The sequence below is a fragment of the Pan troglodytes genome, chromosome 1 (assembly GCF_028858775.2).
Source record: "Pan troglodytes isolate AG18354 chromosome 1, NHGRI_mPanTro3-v2.0_pri, whole genome shotgun sequence".
In the NCBI taxonomy this organism is placed as follows: Eukaryota; Metazoa; Chordata; class Mammalia; order Primates; family Hominidae; genus Pan; species Pan troglodytes.
Genome location: NC_072398.2, coordinates 51,635,470 through 51,658,923, shown reverse-complemented (window position 1 = coordinate 51,658,923; position 23,454 = coordinate 51,635,470). Strand labels below are relative to the sequence as shown.

Here is a 23,454-nt window from a genome sequence, read left to right as displayed (position 1 = left end):
TGACTTAATCCATGAATATACAGAAAAACAAATTCTTGCTGGAAAATTAGGTTAAAAAAGTGACAATATCCCAGGAAGAAGAAAACTTCAATTTACCTGAGACTTGATGTCACTTGTCTTGGAAAATTTGGCTTTTGAAAGTCATTCTACCTCAACATTTCAGAAATTATGCTTGGCTATTGGAACACAGATTTATTAGCAAGTACAATCTTCTAATTATTGATTTTTGCTTTTGTTATAAAAAAAGGATTTCCACAGAAAATAATTCAAAATCTCTCAGAATAAACCTCTCCTCCTCCTCCTCCTTCGTCTCCCTCTTTTTTTTTTTTTTTTTTTTGGTTTCTCTTTGGTGGGCTTTTTCCTTAGCCTGAGGGCTCTGACGCGTGAGGATCCTGATAGCCTGAATGTAGGTTTGCCCTGCAGACTCCAGATGGCAAAATACAGCCTCTCTCCTTGTGCCCCTAATAAACTGAACATTTATATAAGGTGGCAACCACACTAATGCTCTTGAGCATGACACTGGTGTAGGCATGGCCCACTTTTCTCATGGTTTCTAAATATTTGCATCTATTTTCTCATTCTAATTAATTCCGTGTGTATATGTATATATATGTGTACAGATTATTTCCATTAAACCCCAAATGTGTTAAAGAAATTTTAAGAAACATCTCCGACATTATCAAGTATGTATAAAGTATGTGTGGATGGGTAGATAAGACTGTGCTGTTCCAGAGAGATAAGGCAAACTTTTTCTTCCCATTTCACAACCAATGTATTCAACAGGGACCTGGGTTTCTGCTGTTCTGTTTATTTTGAAGGTGTGAAAAGGACATTGATGAGTGTGCCTCTGATCCGTGTGTCAATGGAGGTCTGTGCCAGGACTTACTCAACAAATTCCAGTGCCTCTGTGATGTTGCCTTTGCTGGCGAGCGCTGCGAGGTGGACGTAAGCAGCCTCTCCTTTTATGTCTCTCTCTTATTCTGGCAGAATCTTTTTCAGCTTCTTTCTTACCTCATTTTGCGTATGAATGATGAGCCAGTTGTTGAGTGGGGTGAACAGGAAGATTATTAACATACATTTGAACATTCCCAAATGAAAAAAAAAGCCATTGAATTTCAAGAAATGCCTTGATTCATTTTAGATCTCTGGGGAAGAAAAAGGAAATAAAAACCATCTCAATAATTAAGGTAAATTCAAGGCTTATTTTAAACATATCAGAAGCACTTTGTCTGTGTATAAAATATTTTCCTATTCTAACTTTAAATATGAAAAAAGTGTTCTTAATATAACTAGAAATATCTCCTTATTGTGTGTATTTAGTACAAATATATTATCATTCTTAACACTTCTATATGTGAATGACCACTGCAATTTCTTCCCACTCCATTTCTGGGTATTTTCACATTTTAAGTTGCCCTCAATCACTATGATTCTATTTTCATTTCTGTTCTTTCATTCTTATCTATTATTTATGACACAAAAATTGAGAATTACAGGCCAGGTGTGGTGGTTCACTCCTATAATCCCAGCACTATGGGAGGCTGAAGTGGGCGGAACACCTGAGGCCAGGAGTTTGAGACCAGCCTAGCCAACGTGGTGAAAACCTGTCTCTACTAAAAATACAAAAGTAACTGGGAGTGGTGGCACATGCCTGTAATCCCAGCTACTCAGGAGGGTGAAGCAGGAGAGTTGCTTGAACCCAGGAGGCGGCCGTTGCAATGAGCCAAGATTGTGCCACTGCACTCCAGCCTGGGCGACAGGTGAGATTCTGTCTAAAAAAAAAAAAAAAAATGAGAATTACCGATTAAAATTACTGATTATATTCATCTATGTTTTTACATGAAGCTATTCAAATGAATTGTTACATTTTCTCTGATATATGATTAAATATATAAAGAGAAATCAGGAATTTACATCGAGTCCCTAAATTGTAGAAAAACAATTATCTAGTATCAGTACTCAAATTATACCTCCCTGGTATAATTTCTGATTCCATAAAACTGTCTCTCTAACAAAGTTACAAATAATCCTTTCTCTATTTCCTTTCCTGCAATACTTTTCCTTTTCCTAACAAATAGAACAATTTTTCTGTTAATTGTTTCTAAATTTATGAGCTCCTTGACTTTTCTATCAAATGGACTAATTTCAGTTGCTTTTCAATGAATATTTAATAAAAATAAGCACTGTAGTTTATACATAAATTTAAAAGTATATATTGTAAAACTTGAATTTTCTTAGAAGCATGGTTTTCTAAGATTTGCAAGTAAATTTATTTTCTTAAGTATCTTTCAGAAAAAAATATGAAAGCATAGTATACATCATAACCAAAATATATTTGACATTATGATTTTTTAAAATAAATGTATACCTGAAATGATGGATCTATAAAGTATATTAATAAGATATGCAAAAATTAATATATTCTTTATTATAAATATTTCAGAGATTATAAAATAATAATTTAAAAAAACTTTCTTAATGTTTTTATTGTTTCCACCAGTATGTTATCATTTATGCTAAATACCTTTGTGTAGATATACCCTTCCAAAGAAGACGTAATTTGTGTTCATTTAAAGGAAAAATAGTTTGATCCTATGAATTAATTCAGAAAGCAACTAAAATAACAATGGCCTGCCAAACGTCATTTTGTAAATATACGTCTATGACTTTAGGAGCTGTCCTGGTTTGAAAACGTGAGGACAGTTTATCCATTGGATGCCATCTATTTAGTCCCAATTAAGAAAGTTGTTTTTTTGTGAGAATGACCAAGGTAAATTTAAATATACCATTCAAACAAACAAGGACAAAATAATATCCTTGTTATAGAGTACATGTAGCATATAGTATGAAGTAATATACTACAAAAGCAAAGAAAGTGTATTCTATCTTGCAATAGTAATAGACAATTTTTATATAGCAAATTCATATCCTTTGGAGTAGTGACAATCATTTCAAACTGGGAGCAACTAATTGTGAAGATTTTCCTTCTTACTCATCCATTTTCTTCACATCCAAGGCTGAATATGTGATGCTGCTGCTTCAGATGATTTGTTCCAAAGTTAAATTTTGTGACAAAAGACATGGGGAAAACCTTCCCATCAATATTTACATTCACAAGTATTTGCAATAAGCATAAAAAAGATTATAGCCAAAGACCATATGTATAGTTTTCACATTTACTCCCTTCTAGACATACCTGTACTTATGTACTTACAGGCTGTTCCAAATGTAATATGTTCTCTACCAAATGTGGTTAAGAAATATTCACTCACAATTTCTTTCTGTGTACAATTCTGATGCCTCTGTTGTCACTGTAATTGTCAGTTGCTTTTCTGTTTTCCAAATGTCTTCTTGTCATGAGGTATCTGACTTTAAAAAATGTTTTCCCTTTTCTTTTTATTCTTCTGTATTTTCCAGCTGCATGTGTGTGACTATGGCTTTTACATATTTGCACAGAAAAATAAAACCTTTGTTTCTGTATCTTCTCTTTCTCATCTTCTAATGGTACTTGTACTTGTTTGCCTTGACTATGTCTTGTATGATAAAATGTCCACCAGCCATGCATACACACACACACACACACACACACACACACACACCCACCACAGAAGTACTAGTACTGATCTTCCTGAATCGTGATCTCTTTCTGTGAAAGTGTCACTGTGAGTAAACACTGTGGTATCCAAGTAAAGTTGCATGTACTCTGGCAAGTAATCCTCTAGTTGGCATTCTAAAGTTGATTACAACCCTAATTGTTCTTATTATTGGTTTACATTGTCCCTGCCAAAGCTAGCCATAGTTCAACCTGGTTCTAAAGAGGGGCTGTTTTACCTAAATGACAGAAATTTACACTAACTCCTCTGGACCAAGCTTCTAAAACATAGCCTATATTTACTTGAATAAAAACTAATTCCATTTTGCTCCGTTTTTCAGATTTAACATTAAACTAAACAGGGCTATGTCTCTATGTTTGGCCATGCCTCCTTTTTTGTGTGCGTACGTGGCAAGTGGGTTTTTATCACCCTCCCTTTTGCAAAATAGGGAAATAGAGAGAATAGGCAAATTTGGAAAAATCAGTGTTTGAGGAGGAGAGACAACTAAGTTCAATTAACACCACTGAGGACTTACTCTATGCCAGGAACTGTGATAAGCCTTTTTAAATACTTTATCTTTTCAATTATCTTTTTTCAATACAAGGTCAACCAAAATCTTTTTATCTTCCAAATTCTTCACTAAATTTTCTTAAAAGATCTTTTGGCCATTTGTAGGTTTAAAAATAGAAACTGTTAAGCTTTAATTTTGCAATATTAAAATGAAACTTCTTCTGCAAATGGTGCTGCATAAAATTTGAGTTTAGTGAGTTAGGCAGGAAATCAGTGAAGAAATGTGTTTCTCAACTGCCAGTATTATTACTAATATAAACTATTTTACTTCTCTGCTTTTGTACTTATTCAACAAATGTTTAATGTATGTCTACTATTTGCCATACTGTATACTAGGTCCTGGGAATAGAACTATGATTTAGACACAATGCTTGCTCAAAATAAGCTGAAGTTATGGTAAGGAATGTGGGTTAGGCTGGGTGTGGTGGCTCACACCTGTAATCCCAGCACTTTGGGAGGCCGAGGTGGGTGGATGACCTGTAGTCAGGAGTTCAAGATCAGCCTGACAAACATGGTGAAACCTTGTCTATACTAAAAATACAAAAATTAGCTGGGCATGGTGGCGCATGCCTGTAATCCCAGCCACTCAGGAGGCCAAGGAAGGAGAATCACTTTAACCTGGGAGGTGGAGGTTGCAGTGAGCTGAGATCACACCATTACACTCCAGCCTGGGTGACAGAGCGAGACTTTGTCTCAAAAAAAAAAAATGTGATTAAACAAATAGTCTTAGGATGTAACTAGGATGTAACTGAGTGCCAGCTGTAAGGGAGCATATAAGAGAGGCATTTTGTCCAGTCTTACAGGTGGGTATAGAAGGTCAAGGAAAGTTTCCTGAAGCCTAAGCTAAGACTTGAGGGAGTTAGGCTGTGGAAGAAGCAATGGCACAGTACTGTGTGTTTCAGGCAGAAGGGGCTGGAGAGGTTGTGCACTGTGACAGGGATATCACAGGGTGGCAGTGCTGAAAGATGGGGCTGTCGAAAGAAGCAGGAGTAAGCCCTTATACACCTTGGCAGAGGCCTTGGTTTTTCATCATAAGAGAAATGGAGAATCCTTGAAGGGTTTCAAACAAGAAAAATGTCACGATTATTGCACTTTAGAAAGATCACTTGGGCTTCTACAGAGAGAATGGCTTAAAAGAAAGGCAAGACTGGACCCAGAAAGACACAGCTAGGAGGCTGCTGCAGTGATAAAGAAAAAAGGAGAATTTGCACTACCATGTATAGTTGTAGAGAAGACAGATTTTAAAAGTTTGAAGCATGATTGTTTGGGAGAAGCTGTGGGTCTAAGGGGGTGACAACTTAAATTTGGTGGATAATATTTTTAATATCTTTGTTGATTGAATAAATGAATGAATTTAAGATCTGTTGGATATCTAAATACAGTTATTAATCAGTGTGCATATTCCATTCTGGAGTTCAAGAGGCATATCCAGGTGTATATATTTGGGATATATATTATAGATCTATTGAGTGTTATATTCCATTCTTTGTATATGTAATCCATTTGTATTATTTATTTATTGCTCTGCAACAATATTACTTCAAACTTGGCAACTTAAAACAACACACATTTATTATCTCACAGTTTCTGTGTTCAGGAGCCCAGGCATGGCTTAACTAGGTCCTCTGCTCAGGGTCTCACAAGACAGCATTCAAGGTGTCAGCCAGAGATGTGGTCTCATCTGAGCTGAACCAGGGAGGGATCCACTTCCAGAGTGAACTCAGGAATCAAGTTCACTGAGGCTGATGGCAGAAGTAGCCTTCGATTCCTGAAGGCAGCCCTCAGCTCCTTGCCACTTGGGGCTCCCCAACATGGTTGCTTACTTCCTCAAAGCCAAAAAAGGAGGGAGAGATGCCAGCAAGATGGATGTTACCATTTTATATAACATAATTATGCAATTGTGTACATATAATCACATACTTCTCCTCACCTTTGTCATAGTCTGTTGGTTAAGAACAAGTCACAGGTTCCATCTACACTCAAAGCGAGAGGGGCACACAAGGTGTAAACACCAGGAGGTGGGGACCAACCATGGGGGGTTCACTTAAAAGGGTGTCTGCCAGCTGGTTGCAGTGGCTCACATCTGTAATCCCAGCATTTTGGGAGGCCTATGCAGTAAGATCACTTGAGTCTAGGATGTCCAGGCCAGCTAGGAAGCATGGTAAAATCCCCTTTCTGAAAAAAAAAAAGAAAAGAAAAAATACAAAAATTAGTTTGGCATGTGCCTGTAGTCCCAGCTACTAAGGAGGCTGAGGCTAGGTGGGAAGATCACCTGAGCCTGGGAAGTCGAGGCTGCCATGAGCCATGATGGTACCACTGCACTCCAGCCTGGGCAACAGAGCAAGACCCTGTCTCAAAAAAAAAAAAAAAAAAAAAAAAAAGTCCATCTGCCAAACCTTCTCTCACAGTATCTTTTTTTTACTGTCTGTGCTGTATTCTGCATATATTCCCTATTGCTATCTTCCAAGCACTGATAGTCCACATATAATCCACTGATAGATTTTTCAATTTTAAATTACTTTAAAAAATTCTGGCTTTTTTAAATCTTACAAATCAATCTTTTCTCTTGTTTGTGTCCTGTTTTTTTTTCTCTATAATTGCTACCTTCATTTTACTTTCACATAATTAGGAACTTATTTAATAGTGTCTTTCAGACTGTTGTGTTATTTCAAGCTCTTGGAGTGCTCACCCTCCTATTTTTGTTTCTGGGGAATTTTACTCACAACAGAGTTTTTCTTCTTGTGGTTTGTTATTTTTTTATGAGCAAAAACAACCTTAAGAGGATTTTTCTTTTTCCTGGGGGGGTCTTTGTGTGCTGAGTTGCGTAAATGCCCCTGACTACAGTCTTAGCTTTAGATTTTTGCTAGGATGCCAGGAGTTCCACTGGTCTAGTGCCTGTTTTTGTGCTCTTAGTTTGGGGATTCCCACAACATCTGGATAGTGTAAATTTGGTCTCCATTATACAATTTGGGTTCAAGCCCTTTATAAATGTGACACAAACTGTCTCCAACTTCATTTCTTACCTGTGCTCTCACAAACTCCACTCTCCAGCCACATGAAACTTTGCACCTCCCTTTGAACTTTTCACAGCTGCCACAGCTCTTCCCTTATGTGCTGTTCCTCCCACCTAACCTGTCATTCCCTTCTCTGCTTGACATACTTTTGTCCTTCCAGAAATTTCAGATCTTGTATAGACTCTTCTAGGATCCTTTCCCTGATTGCCCCAGGAAAAGCTTACTATTTTATTCCTGCACTTTTTTGCTATTTTGTACTTCTTTTTCTAATGCTTATTATTTGGTAATTATCTATGCATGTACACACAAAAACAGCATCCAATAATAAACTGCTCAAGGCCAGAGGCCATCTAACATAGCTAACTCAGCTCTACAAATGTCTGTAAAAGAATGATCACTTTACAGTAACATGGAGATCCTGAGAAGAAATTATATTGCTTCCTTATTTTAGTATTTTTATTTTAATGAGGATAAATGCATAGTGTAGCTAGAATAAAATTTATCATGATATACTTATAGCTAAGTGAGAAAATGCAGGCTATTTAAGAATACAAATTCATAGTGGTATTTACAACAATGTCAAAAGAATAGCAACTATGTCAGTGTGCATTTTTATTTTCCCTTAGTTGTAACATCATAGTTATGACAGCTGCTTTAAAATCCTTTTCGGTTAATTCCAACACCCAGGTCATTTTGTGATTGGTCTCCATTTATTGAATTTCCTTTTGTATATGAGTTTCATTTTTCTGTTTCTTTGTCTAGTAATTTTGGATTGCATCCTGGTCATTGTAGCTTATACAATGCAGAGACTATGAATTCTTTCATGTTTTTCAGAAAAATATTATTTTTATTTTATTTTATTTTATTTTTTTGAGATGGAGTCTCGCACTGTCGCCCAGGCTGGAGTGCAGTGGCGCAATCTCGGCTCACTGCAAGCTCCACCTGCCGGGTTCATGCCATTCTCCTGCCTCAGCCTCTCGAGTAGGTGGGATTACAGGCACCGGCCACCACGCTCGGCTAATTTTTTGTATTTTTAGTAGAGACGGGATTTCACCGTGTTAGCCAGGATGGTATCGATCTCCTGACCTCGTGATCCACCTGCCTCGGCCTCCCAAAGTGCTGGAATTACAAGCGTGAGCCACCACGCCTGGCCCAGAAAAATATTATTTTATTTTGGCAGGCAGTCTCTTAGCTGAATCAAACTTCTAGTCCTGTAGCAGTGCCCTCTGTGGTGTGTCACAGCTGCAATCTCTGCTCAGTTATTTTGTCTTTAGCTGGGTGACTTGGAGTGTACGCTACATGGGCATATTACAAGGGTGAACCAGAGATTTGAGCAGAATTCATTTTCAGAAGTTGAGGCTCCACCTCTGTAGCTGTCTCCTTTCTAGAATTTTTCCTTCACTTTCCAGCTGCTGTGGTGAACCCTAACTCTTTTCTCTGGTTCTTCAAGCCTGTAAGATTGCAAACGTCTCTCCTAATTTTAGTTAACTGGCATGGTGTTGAGCAGAGACTGCACTCCAAAAAAGTAAAAATCACATAGTGCCCTCCGCTCTGCTTAGTTCAAATTCTCATACAGTTCAATGCATACTTTTGGTTATTATCTGAGTGCCCTCAGATTGTTGTTTTTTGCTATTCCATCTGGATTTTATTGCTGTTATATGCCAAAGGGTTACTCTAGTAGAAGCTACTTTGTCCACAGAAGTGGAAAATGTAATTTTAAGAAGGTAAGCTGAGATTGTAATCGCATAGGTATTTGGTCCCAGAACAAGATACATGGGTTTCCTTCTGATTTCTGCACTGACCACATCAATTCAGAAGCGCAGGTTTTACTTCTGGGCACTACGTTCTGGGGAAAACATTGATGAATGCCAGGGCCTAGAAAAGGGCATTTTAGCTTATTTTAGCAGGTTTGTTACATGGGTATATTGTGTGATGCGTGATGCTGAAGTTTGGCATATGAATGATCCTTTCACCAGGTAGTGAGCATAGTAACCCAACAGTTAGTTTTTTTTGTAAACATTATAAGGATAAAGGGATATTTTGTCTAGAAAGGGAAGACTTAAGGAAAGCATGAAACTGCCTTCACATATTTGAAACGTTATCATGAGAATGGAAAAATAGATTTGTTCTATATTAATACAGAAAGCATAGGCCGGGCGCGGTGGCTCATGCCTGTAATCCCAGCACTTTGGGAGGCCGAGGTGGGCGGATCACAAGGTCAAGAGATCGAGACCATCCTGGCTAACACAGTGAAACCCCGTCTCTACTAAAAATACAAAAAAAAAAAAAAATTAGCTGGGCGTGGTGGCCAGCGCCTGTAGTCCCAGCTACTTGGGAGGCTGAGGCAGGAGAATGGCGCGAACCTGGGGGGCGGAGCTTGCGGTGAGCTGAAATCGTGCCACTGCACTCCAGCCTGGGAGACAGCGAGACTCCGTCTCAAAAAAAAAAAAAAAAAAAAAAAAAAGAAAGCATAAATAAGACAAAGGGATAGAATTTATTGAAAGAAGATTTCAAGTCAGCATAAGGGGAAGCAAGTTAACATTAGAAGTACTCAATAATGTAATGCATTGATTTGCACCAAACAGAACTCCCATCCCTGGAAGCATTCCAATAGAATCTGAATGACCGTATTTCAGAAATAGTGTAGAGAATACTTATGCACTCATTGAAAGAGAGACATGGACCTGACATTTCTTAAGCATCTGTGATTAGCTGATTAGCACAATTCATGCATTTTCTATGTATAACATTTCTCAAGATTACGGCATAGATTACTCATGATAACAAAATTATGGGCCAGGTGGAAAAATGACATTTGCGAATTTTAGTTGAGGAAAGTGTAGTACACAGGGCTAAATAATTGGCCGAGATCACCTGATACTTTGGAGAAAGGGAGGACTGGGAATGATTCATCTAGATTTTTCAGGTCATTAATACGTTGGACCATGTTACAGTAAAGAAATGTTTGAGAATGAGACATTTCCCTAAGAATGTGATATTTTTAAATGCATTGATTTATTATGCTGCTTTCTCTGAAACTGAACCTAACACTGTCGATTCTGCCCCATTCAGAGCAAGGATGGGCTGGGCCTGGATGTTTGCCATGTGCTTCATATACACTTACAGGATTTTCTGAGCAAACTTAGAGGTCTACATTGCTTCATCCTCAATCATTTCCAAACAAGATCTGAAACAGAATCGAGGCATATAGCCAGACAATAGCAAGAGAGCAATTGGGAAAGTTTGTTTAAATTGCGCTTTTCTTCTTAATATCGTATGGTAAAATACTAACATTAGAAAAACATTCCATTATAAATTGTAGGATGTCCCTTATAGGAAGATTAAGTGAATGCTATTTCCACCACTACATATGCCACTGAAACATTAGATTGAATCATATGAACTTGCAAATATTTGACATTTTGACTGATAAAAACGACAATTTAATACGGTTAAACTGACTCCATAATAGATGACTGATATTTGCAAGGATGCTTCTAAAGTTTAGGTTGTTAATGCAGAAGGGAGAATTAAAGAGTTAAAAAGGATTTCAGGAGTCATCTAATCCAACTTCTTTATGTATGAGATGAAGAATCTAAAGCTCAGAGAGAGAGAGTGCTTTATTTAGACTCTACAAGTATCCCGGTCTGTCAACCCACAGTTCAATATTCTTCCTGCTGTTCTAAGACGACGAAGGAAATTCCCTATCCCATTTGCCAGAGAGACTGTGAATGAGAGTCTCAGAGTACTCTAGGCCACTGCAGAGTCCCTGCATACGTGACCTATTTTAAAGCTACAAATTTATAAAACCCAATCAACATCAGCACTGCATTCATCAAAATGTAGTCTTAGTCTAATGATATTAAAAGTACTTTAAAGAAATATGATGACGAATATCAATTGTCATTATATAGGCCTAGGATCTTAGAGGATGTAGGAGACAAGGCTGAGTCTGGCTTGATTTCGTGATGGAAAAATGAAAGGATGTATGAGATGAAGGGACCTTACATATCAATTTTAGTGATAAATATTCACAGAAACCTTATGAGATAAATATTATAATGCCCATCTTATAGATGGGGAAAATAAGATTTAGAAGGGCTAGTTACCTGCCCCAGGGCCACACAACAAATAGGGATCAGAGCAAGGTTTAGAACCTGGGAGTACTTACTTCCAAGCCACAGGTCTTCCTAGGATGCAGCACTATCTTTAGTAACAAACCCTGTAAGTTGATTCCTAAGTAAGTTACACATATGTAGAAATGGTTCCGCCACTATAAAAACCTGTATGAAGTTTCCCCAAAAAATTAAAAATAGAACTATCATATAATTTGTTAACTGTCATATGATTCATGATTCTGAGTATATATACAAAATAATTGAAATCAGGATTTCAAAGACATATCTGCATTCCCATATTCATTTCAGCATTATTCATAATAGCCAATAGATGGAAACAGGCTACATGTTCAGTGAAGGATAAATGAATAAAGAAAATATAAATGGAATGTTATTCAGCCTTAAAAAGAACAAAATTCTGACACATGCTGCAATAGGAATGAACCAGAAGTATATTATGCTAAGTGAAATTACCCAGTTATAGAAGGACAAATATTGTTTGAGTTCACTTATATGAGATATCTAGAAGAGTCAAACTCCTAGAAGCAGAGGGTAGAATTATGATTGCTAGGAGCTGGGGGGAAGTGGAAATGGGGAGATGTCATTAAATAAGTATGTGTGTATACTTGTGTATATATATATATATAATTAAATTAGTATATAAGTATATATATTTATATATAATAAGTATATATAATTAAATTAGTATATAAGTATATATATTTATATATAATAAGTATATATAATTAAATTAGTATATATAATTAAATTAATATACATAATTAAATTATATAATTAAATTATATACATATATACTTATATACTAATTTAGCATACTTACAAGTATAGTAGTATACTAATTATAAATATATTAGTATATAAATATATACATTAAATAACTGTGTGTATATATATGTGTATATACGTGTGTGTGTGTGTGTGTATATATATATATATAGAGAGAGAGAGAGAGAGAGGGAGAGGGAGAGAGAGAGAGAGAGACAAGGTCTTGCTCTGTTGCCCAGGCTAGAGTCCAGGGGTGTGATCACAACTCATTGCAGCCTCAAACTTCTAGGTTCAGGCAATACTCCTTCCTCAGCCTCCTGAGTAGCTGGGACTACAGCCATGTGCCACCACACCTGGATAATTTTCTTCTTCTACTTCCTCTTCTTATTATTATTATTATTATATTATTAATAATTATATATTATTAATATTATTATTAATAATATATATTATTATATTATTATTATTTGTAGAGATGAGGTCTCACTCATGTTGCCGAGGCTGGTCTCAAACTCCCAGGCTCAAGCAATCCTCCTGCCCTGGCCTCCCAAAGTGCTGGGATTACAGGCATGAGCCACTCTACCCAGTGGTATAAAATTTTAATTATACAAGATGAATAAGTTTTAAAGAACAGCTGTACAACAATTGTGCCTACAGATAATAATACTGTACTGTGCACTTGAAATCTTGTTAGCAGAATCTTATGTAAAATGATCTTACCACAATTTTTTAAAAAGTTACTTAAGAGAGAATTTAAAATATTTCAAATGGAGGAAAAATAAATAAAATAAGAAATTGTTCATAAATGTTATTTTGATGCATTATCAAGCACCAAAATTAGGTCTAATTTGGTTCACTAACCTCTTTTCCTTTCATCTTTTCATACATTATTAAGATTTCTGCTTCACCAAGTATAATTAATGTTCTTCATTTCTTAACATGAGGTCATTGCTGCAGGCTTCACGGAAATCATGCAACATAGGTTTTTCCCGTCAGAACACATTTTTTCATGTGTTCTGAATAGAATGGAAACAGGCAACATACAGAGTGGAGCTCCTGGATTATAGATGCAACCAACTAAATTGGTTGGTTTGTTAAGCCATAGACAACTGTGGGAAATAACTAGGTTGATGTTTGCTACGGAGTTGACTAGCTAACCAAATCATGCAGCATTTTTGTTAGCTGTCAAATCAATCTCATCATCTACTAAAATCTCCCTAAAATGATCACTGCCTTGGTACGATACTGGACTTACGGAAACCGGTTTTTAAAATAATGCATTTATTCATTCATCCACCATTTATCAAAGGCCTTTTTCAGGCAAAGCTCTGAGCTAGGCATGGTAAGCAACTAAAATATACACAAAAAAACGTGTTTGTGCTTTCAAAGAACTTAGGTAAGAAAATCAGGTACATAGCTTCGTACATAAGAGTTCTCTAATTTTGTGAATCATAAAGATATTTTTAATGTGTCTATAATGACATATGTTGGTTATGACAAGGTTGGCCATATTATTTCTTGTCCAATTTGGAGCATTTTCAAAGTGAAAGAGAGCAACACTATTAATAATTATTCTAGGACAGCAGCCTAAACTGATACTGTTCTGGGCAAACTAGGACATATCCTAGTTGTTACCCACCCAGGAGAATGCATTATGTTTTACTTGATTCTCTTTAAAATGCCATTGACATCTATCACAGATCATTCAGAAATCAAGTCTACATATTCCAAACCAATTAACTGACAAAAATAACTCAAACAATAAAGTTGACAGCATCATGTTAGTTACCAATTTTCTTGAATTATTTTCCTTATTTTTTGCTCAAGGAGAACTTTTGGCATCAGTTCCATCTATGAAAAATAGAGCTGTCAACCAAACTGAAAACTGCCAGTATGCACCCAGATACCATGCCGTTGTCTTGTTTAACATGACATGAATTTAGTTTCTACTAATTTTTAATTTTAAGAATGGTGTGTATACATTTTTTTCTTTTATAACTTACATTGCCTTCAGGAAATGCAGTTGCACCTCATTGAATTCATTGCTAAATTTTTTCTTGTGAGAACAAATTGAATAGCATGTAGAAGACTGTAGGAATTTACTATCTGAACAATTTTAAATACCAAGATAATTGACTTGAAATTGGCAATTGCTTTAATATTGTTTCTACTTAAAACTTCCATGAATCATAATACTTATTCATGGATTATATGTGTATAATTTTCCTAAATTTCTTTAAATTAAAAATGATTTTTCATCCTAAAAGGTTATAAAGATCATGGCTGTTATATTTTTCTCACAATTGTAATTACTGAAACACAGGTTTGTTTCATGTAAACTGTAGAAATATTTTGGAGACTAATTATAGACAGAAAGGAAGCCACATATTAAATATAATATCCAAAACCAAATAGGCTATTTGCAATGAAAGTTATTTGATCTTTTGGAAATTATATTCATGATTATTTCATTGTCTAGTTGAATGTATTTTAATTTAGTTTCACAAATAGCTACAAATATGTTACTTTTATCCACTTCCCTTAACATTTCTTTGATAATCCTATGCTGATAACAACAGTTATAAAGGAAAACTGAAGTACTTCTATATTTGTTATTTAAAGTGGGAAAATATGTATTAATGACTGATAAATGGATGAAATTACTCTAGCTGATACCTAGAACTCAGGAAAAAAATTATATTTTGAAACCAGTTCATTTCCTTGACTTTTTCAGTAGCCAGCATCATCCTGAGTAAGTATATACTCAATAAATATTACCTAAGTGATTGAGATAATGAATGAGGTATTTTTGAGGTAATTTTGAAGTGTCAATTTCCAGCTTAGAGAATTTTGTTTTTGTGTGTGTGAATGTTTTTATTCATCCTGCCCCATAGTTACTGAAATTAAGATGAAAATGATAGTATATAGTAGGTACAAAATTGTCCGATTTCCCTTTCAAATTTACAGGATGAAAAAGGCAAGGCTTGACCATTAGTCACCACTTTGTTGATGACAGTGTCTTGGAGACAAGTGAGCCACACTGTCCATTAGGAAAACATTTCCATCTAAGAACCCAATGCACAGAAACCCCATTATTCATCTTGAATTAGAATTTGGTATAAATTTACCCTTCCCTGAACCAATCCCAGATGCAGTCAAGATCCATAAAGACATATATTGCTTACCATGCCTAGCTCAGAGCTTTGCCTGAAAAAGGCCCTTGATAAATGGTGGATGAATGAATAAATGCATTATTTTAAAAACCGGTTTCTGTAAGTCCATAATCACATGGACACAGCCAAGGACACTCTCAAGGCAGTCCTGCAGGTTATACTCAATTTGCTTAAAAATCCTAGTGGTTTGAGAGGAGGAGTGGATTTTCTCTTCAAAGTAAGATAAGTGTGGTTGAATTGTAGAAAATCATGTCCTTTTCTTCCATTTGCTCTAAAGCCAGTAAGAGCTGACCACTGCTGCAATATTGAAAAGACATTTTAAAGAATATGTTGCTCATTGTTCTTCGACCCTAAAACCCTCATTTCATTCTCCTTTGCCTAGTCAAATACATTTGTTCTCATAATGTTCCAGTAAAGATTTCCTTGCTTCCCTCCCCCACACAATCAGCATTTGGAGTGTCTTGTTGCCATACAATCCTAAGTACGCCTCTATCATAGCATTGTATAATAATACTAATAGTGGCTAATATTTGTCGTGTGCTTACTCTGAGCCCGAAACTATGCTCAGGTCATTATAAGCATTATTTTATTTATTATTCACAAAATCCCAAGTTAAGTAATATTATTTTCCTCATTTTATTGATGAGAACTCAAAATCAGAGAGAGGATAAGTACCTTTTCCAAGGCTCTCCAATTCAGAAGTTGGAGCCACGCTTTCAGATCCCGGAGCATCGTCTATTACCAATTAGCTATACTGCAAAAGCCTTCATTTGTCTGCCTTATCCTCCATCCTGAGAGCTATAGGAAGGTGGAGAAAATGTCTTGTTTATCTTTATAACTTCAGTTCCTGGCAATCATTCCTGGCAGAGTAGTGCTTCACTATTTACCAAAGGACTAAATGAACGAATGAAAGAATTGTATGTGGTGTGCACAGAAGAAATTAGAACATTCCCAGGGCTGGCGGTAGGGTAGAAAAAGCTTCGTGCAGAAGATATTTGATCCAGCTCTTAAAGAATAAGCAAGCATTATCTCAGAAGAACAAAAAGCACATTTCTCCTTGACATGTTTTTTTGTATTGTTGATTGTTTATTTGCTACCAAAGTGTTAATTTAATTTAAACAGTTTTTCACTGGAGAAATTAGTTCACAAATAAGTTGTATACCTGTCAGCAAAGAGAGCTTAGAATGTCAGAATGCCCATGTTTTTATTAATAGTGTAAGTGCCACACTATGTTTATAATTATCCCTTGCTTTTGTTGATTATTAGTTCTTCTTAACATAACGGCATTTTAAATTTGTGAGAGTAGAAAAGGGAAATTCTGGAAAACAACCATTAAAGCCATAACCTTCCTCAGGGATCACCGAACGAGGGTTATAGACAAAACGGAAGAAAGGAAACTTAAGGCACTGGTCCCAAAAGATAATCAACATCAACACACATTTTTGAAGGGGCCCTAAGCAATGAGAGCAGAACTATGCCAAGGAAAAATGGGTGGTACCAGAAGAAAAGGAGGATCCAGGAAAGAGCTAGTAGAGTTTACAAGTAGAAGGAGCCCTACAGCAGCCACAGGAGTTTAGGGACATGGATGAAGATACCGCATTTGCCCCAAAAGTGCCATTAAGAACACTAAAGCTTATCTTTTTTTTTTACAAATCTAGTTGTCAGAAAAGCCTTACAACAAATTTTCTAAATGTTCTCTTCTTTCCAAATTCAGTTGAGCCTGAAGGGTTTATGCTGTCCACTCCCACCTATTCATTGCCAATTCATCTTCCCTATAAGCCACCTTCATCTGCAATAACTGCTCCCCACAGGATAAGCTGACATTCTGGGCTTCTAGGCAGGAAATCCAATGTTCTGTCCTTTCATAAGTCCCATGGCAATGCAGAGAGCTGCTGGAGTCAGTGCCTTCCACATATTCTCTACAGCTGAAAGAATGCAAGCATCTTCCCAAAGTCACCATTCCATCCACACGTTTGTTTCTTCAATACATCTGGCAATGGGTAGTACACAGGGAGAGAAGAAGGAGAGCAGGGAATCTGTAAAAGATAACATATAATTCTTATGACAGTACTTTCAAGGAAACTATAATCTAGCTGTCAAGAAAAAAGAAACTACAAAACATCCTGAAAACAATTAATCCCTAATTTATGTTACTGAGTTAAAGCACAGTATAAATTCACAGAAGTCTGATCACTATGAGCTATTGCAAGAGGGAAAGTTTTCATGGAGGATACGGAAATTAAAGTAGGCCATGACATATGAGAAAGATTATTTATAGAACAGAAAATGGGAGCACATTCAAGAGAGAAAAATGTCACAAGTAAAGATGTGATAGTGGGAAAAAAAAGTTTAGATGGGATGAAGAACAGAGACTAGGTAGGCCTGATTTTAATAGATAAAGAATGTCAGGAAATAGTAGGATATAAAAGTGGATAAATTAAGAGAAAGATTAGATGACGGATTCCCTCGACCAAACTTTGGTAAAAATCCAGCCAGAGAAGAAAGAATCATTCTATAATTCTGTGATTTAGGTATATGCCATGTTTTCTTCTCAAATGTTTCCTACAGGTTTTGATTATATATGGCTACAATTCACTTTCTGACTAGAAAGGACCTACTTTACTCTGTTTGGACTGCTGTAACAAAATGCCATTGACTGGGTAACTTTTAAACAACAGAAGGGTATTAGTACTGGAAACTGGGAACTTCAAGACCAACTAACCAGCAGATTTAGTGTCTGGTGAGGAAACACCCATTTCCTGGTTCATAAATGGTGTCTTCTCTCTGTGTCCTCACATGACAAAGGAACAAGGCAGTTCTCCAGGACCTCTTTTATAAGGTCACCAATCCCATTCACGAAGGCTCTACCCTCATGACCTAATTGGCTCCATCTTCTACTACGGTGACATTGGCGATTAGGTTTCAGTGAATGAAATCTGGGAGGACATAAACATTCAGACCATGGCAGGATCTTACACCAAAATGGTAGCATCTTTCCTTCATGATGGATTTATCAATAAAAACTCCGGAATTATATTCTCAGATGAATTCTTTCATTTTGGAACTCAAAGCAATACAAACTGTTTATTCTTCCAGAATTTTAAAAAATATATAATGTTATGTAGACAGAAAGTTTTTCCTGAGCAGATTTTTTTGGGAGTTTGGTTTTTGAAACTAGCTTATTAAATCCACAAAATCTTCAGTCCAATTTTTGATTTCTGCTAATTAGAAGTTTTCTCTAGGCATAGTTTTGTTAGTAAGTCTTGCTTTAAGCCCCCCTCTTTTTTTTTTCTTTCTTTTTTTTTTTTACTTCACTTGAATCTTTCTAAAGTTCTTAATTGAGGATTTTAATTGAAGGTTTTTAGACCTATGATGCTCTCCTATTTCTCTCAAAGGACCAAAGACATGTTTTGTTCTGGGGAGGTTCAGATATGATCAGATTAAGTCTTCCTTCACTAAAAATTGAGCAAATTCCCTGGATCAGCATCACTAAAAAAGAGTCTCTGGGGCAAGAGACTGATGTTATTACTCACCATCTTAATGTACATAAAATTAAGGAACTATATTTACTCACTTCAGAAAATTTCTAAGTTGTGCAGATCAATATAAAAGGTGCCTTATACTGAGCAGTGGTTGGTTTGAACATTTCTGTGATTAGTGCAATCTATTTTCAGAGCTAAGGAAGCCAGAAGATTAAAAAAGCAGACCCTTCACTACCTGAGGGGAGTTAACAGTCTAGTGCACAAGAAAGCTTGCATCAGATGACCAGGATTCTTACGGTGCCTCTTTCAGCCAAGGGTTGTGCCTTCTCTGATATTAGGCCATAATGATCACATGCACTCAACATGCAATGCCTCATATAGTTCTAACCATCACAGTACTGTTATTTCCACTTTACAGATGCTGAAACGAAGGCCCAAAGAAGTGAAGTGACTTACTTGGGGTCACACAGTTCATTTAACCTCAAATCCTCATTTTTTTCTCCAGTGTATAATTTTGGTTTTCTGTTTCCTAGTTTGTGAAGTGCAACATTTGGAGACTGTTTTTAAGCAGACTGTCCTACCAGAAAATTCTAGAAGTCTTAATATTTCTTAATTGTAAAATAAGTGTTTTAAAAGAGATGCCATTACACATAGTTTACAAAAACACAAGTTTATCGTGGGACCAACTATGTCCAGGGAACTCTGGAATTTCTTAAAGAACAGGTCTAGGGGCAAATGAGGAATGTAAATGGGAAAGAAATTGTAAAATTTGCTATACGGCCCTAATAGGATCCAGAATCTATTTATTTTTACCATTAAGTCCTGTGAACACTAAAGATAATCACAGCTGGCAATATGTAAATTATCCGTATTTGCAGCTTCTTGAAGTTAAAGGTTGTGTGTGTTTGGCTGGTATAACTGCGTTGCCACTTAATTACCAATATAAATGCTCTCAAATTATAGAAACCAATATAAGCCCCTCAACTTAAATATTTATTTGCAGAACTCTAAGTAATGACATTGAACTTCACATTCACATTGTGAGGTGAGCTGAACAGGATCAGCTTCTGTGTGTAATTGTGCATGATTAGTCTTCTGCCTTGGAACAGAAAAGGAGTATTTCATAGGATTCCCACCATGGCTGGGGAGGACAGGCCATGGCTGTCCCAGCCATGGCTGGGGAGGACAGAGGACTACTCTGATGGAGAAAATGCACGCCTTTGTAAAGAGGCACTCTGGGATGGAAAGAGCCTGGGGTGGGTTACGAGAGCCGTGAAGGTGATGCACATGTGCATAAAGGGAAAGCATTTGAGTGGCTGCCTCTTCAAATTAAATATTCTGTGACAGAAGAGTAGGCTGCATCCTGTGTGTTAGCTCTCATGGCACTGCAAGCTAGAGAGACGTATAACAAGAACCATCATCATTGGTCAATTTCCTTTTAAAGACCTGTCCACTGATTTACTCATTCCATTGATCAGACATTGCAATTCACAAGCTCCTATTACATTCTCTTGGTTAAAAGTGAGGTCCAGATTGGGCTCGACACATGAATCTGTAGAGCTTTCCCCTCTACCTGGCAAACAATCCAAGTCGCACCTGGATATATCAGACCTTACTCATCATTTATGTCCAGGAGTGCTGCATTTGTTTTAAAATGCCATCTAATTTGTCAGCTCAGTTCAAAAAAATTTCAGCACCTGCAAAACATCATGAACTCTGAAGTTGACAGGAAAAGGAGGAAAAGATGGCATGTTGTTTGAATAGTTTTCTCAATATAGAAATGTATGGGTCTTGAAATTGTACATTAAGACAAAAGCATAGCATGCCATGAATTGCAGGAACTCATCGCGGAGGACATGCCTATTAGAATTTATGCTACACAAATGCAGAAGTATGTTCTTATAAATTAAATAGTTTGACTTTTCCACATTTTATACACATGTAATGTTGTCATTCTTGATTTTGTACATGATAGTGTAGAATAAGCTTTTTGCCTTAGACTTTTTATAGGCAGAAATGTGCCACTGCAGTGAAAAAACTTAGGAGCATTTTATGGATGACTGTATTACCATCCTCATCAATTGGCATTTATTGAATTCAGGCACCATAAATAATACTGATATATCTTACATATAGTGGAATATGTGTGTGTGTTTTAATAAATGATTTAAATTATTTTCAGGCCATTTTTACATTAATCTATAAGGAAATATAAGCTCCTTTAAAATGGTTTTGAAACTTAGTGTCTCAAAAGGAGTACAAAAACAACTCCGAAGTTCCCCTATGCTTCTGGAAACATTAAATCCTCTTGGCAATGGGTGACATGTGAAAGGACTCCCTCAGTTTGCCCTGAAATACTCCCCTTGGTCCTAAAAACATTATGCACTCCTTTAGGGAGTTTGAGGCAAAGGAGCCAGTGTGTTTTGAGGGACAAGGTATAAATGCTACGGCATCCAAGAGGATTAGCTGCCTTTTCTGGAAAATTAGGAAATTGATGTATAATTTTTAATTACACACAAATTTCAAACTTTCCATCAAAGTCAAATTGTGCTGATGTAGTCAAACGTAATCTAAGCATTGATTCAAGAACCTGCTGATGGAGTAAAAATACATGGAAACTTGTTAACAAGAAGTACAATTATCTACATCTCAGCAAATAACTCCAGAGTGTCATGTAATATGCTGAGCTCAGGCAGCCTATAGCCAATGCAGATTTTTTTTTTTTCTTCACCATTAATATTTACAGTTGGAAGCAAAACATGGCTGCAATCTAAGTGCTGCACCTAACAAGGAAGTTGTTGGCTTGATACCTTGTTTCCTGACACTGTGAAGCACTGAAACAGCTACCTTCTTAATCATCACCTGATGATATTGTGTTAGAACTGGAGGGGAGCACATGGCTGTTTTATAAGAGCCACAACCCAGGGAGATTTTCTTCATTGTTTAGTTGTTTTACTTCTTGATAGACATACTGGGATGTTAAAAGCATAGGACTGAAAGTTGTGCATTATGGAGTTTTTTCTTTGTTCTCCTGCTGAATTTTTCTAGGTCTATGCAGACACTGTTTGTAAAGACAGTTTACCTCCCGACACCTGCTGTGTGCTAGGCACCTTCCTAGAACTGAAAACAAAACCCTTCCACCCATCAGCCTACTTTATTGAAGTTATTCTCACATGCAAAGTCCAAAAAAAAAAAAAAACACTAAACAAACATCAGTAATCAGAGAAGCGTGATTGGTTACATAAGCACTGTGCATAGTGAGAGACCTGAAATATAAAATAACCATTTTGACTCTTCTTTCAGTCTGCAGATATGCCAACTAAGGGTAATACAGTTGAAATTATGGGGTAGATTTGGGGTTACATTTATATAGTGCTCTATCTAAGGATGCAACTGTGCATAATTAAACAAGCCCTGATAATTTGGATTCTAAGCTGCTTACTAGCTGTGTGACTTTGGACAAATTGCTTAAATCATCTTTTAAATACATGCAATAATCTCTATATCATTAGATTGTGGTGAAAATTAAGAGATGACATGTAAAATGCCAGAAAATATTAAATCCTCAGCTTGTAGTTACTTTTTCCATATCCCTATGTTCCACCTTTTAGTTCTAACGTATTTTACAGGTAATCCCAGTGTAGCGAATGAACCAGATACAGGAAAGATTAACTACCTGGATAGAATGCTCAAAGAATCAAAGACCTAGTTGTCATCTTTGTCATAGAATTAATCTATTTACTCTGGGTTCCTGAAACTAGTAAAAGAACCCTAACAAATAGCAGCAAACGAATTTTAGTGAAAGAGAACAATGAAACATTTAATAGAAGACCAACTTCTAAGAACTACTTAATAAAAATGCCTTTTAATATTGAGGTGATTTCTGCTCAGGTCCGCCCCACAAAGAGGACCTGGACTGAGTTGAGCTGTGTTGCAACTCTTTCTCGCTTGTCAAAGTTGTAGCTCCTCCTCGTGTTGCTAAATCACAGCAGATGGCTTCTTGTTACACCCAACGCCGTCAGTGGAATGTAAATGCGTCTCCTCACAACACTGAAAATACTGAGGCTGTGTGTTTAATCTGTGCTGTACAAGCCGAATGACCCTGAAAAGAACATGAGCACTGAGCACGTTTGGAGAATTGGCACCAATCCTTGGAAACAGGATTGGGGAGGATTTTTCAGGCCTAGTGACTAATCATGGTTTTCTTCCTGAGGCTCCTAACTCAGCCATATCCCTGAGGACAAGCAATCTAAATGGTGATTGAATAGAAAAGTTATAGACCCAAGGGAAGTATTTTTTTTAAAGGGGCAGTGGGAGTGTTGTTTGGGGTATGGGAAAAAGTAGAGAGAGTTGTGCTGCACCGCAAAATTGAAGAGGCTTAGTTTATAGTTTGAACATTCAATTCTATGTCTCCTTGGGAGTTAAAAAAAATAAAATTTCCCTGTTTCAGATTATTTAAGTCACTAAGAGGAATACTTTCTCTAAGCAATTACTTCAAAATTCAGAAATAATGTAAATAATTCATGTCAGTATGATACCAAGTATGAGACAAGAATTATCCAGAAAAAAACTATATTTTGAGAGTATGAATAGCAAATTATAGAAATAAAATATAATCAAGCACATTAGCCAGGTTATCTCAGCTTTTTTCTTAAATAGATCTCCAAGCTGCTTAGAAAACAGAGAACCTGATCTTCATTTTATTAAAACAGTCTCCA

The 23,454-nt window shown here is 36.4% G+C and overlaps 1 protein-coding gene across 10 annotated transcripts in view; it reads left to right on the top strand.

Moving 5' to 3' along the window:
• CRB1 (crumbs cell polarity complex component 1) overlaps window positions 1–23,454 on the top strand; it is a 282,191-nt gene that overhangs the window by 245,255 nt on the left and 13,482 nt on the right. For 8 of the 10 annotated variants that reach the window (XM_009440300.5, XM_054657037.2, XM_016934919.3 and 5 more), the window contains one exon: window positions 819–945. The exons of 1 other annotated variant lie outside the window; for it this stretch is intronic. In XM_009440300.5, coding sequence (XP_009438575.2) covers window positions 819–945 — 127 coding nt within the window. Of the gene's footprint in view, window positions 1–818; window positions 1,761–23,454 lie in introns of all 10 variants that reach the window. One more of the 10 variants, XR_008536849.1, reaches the window with a different exon arrangement.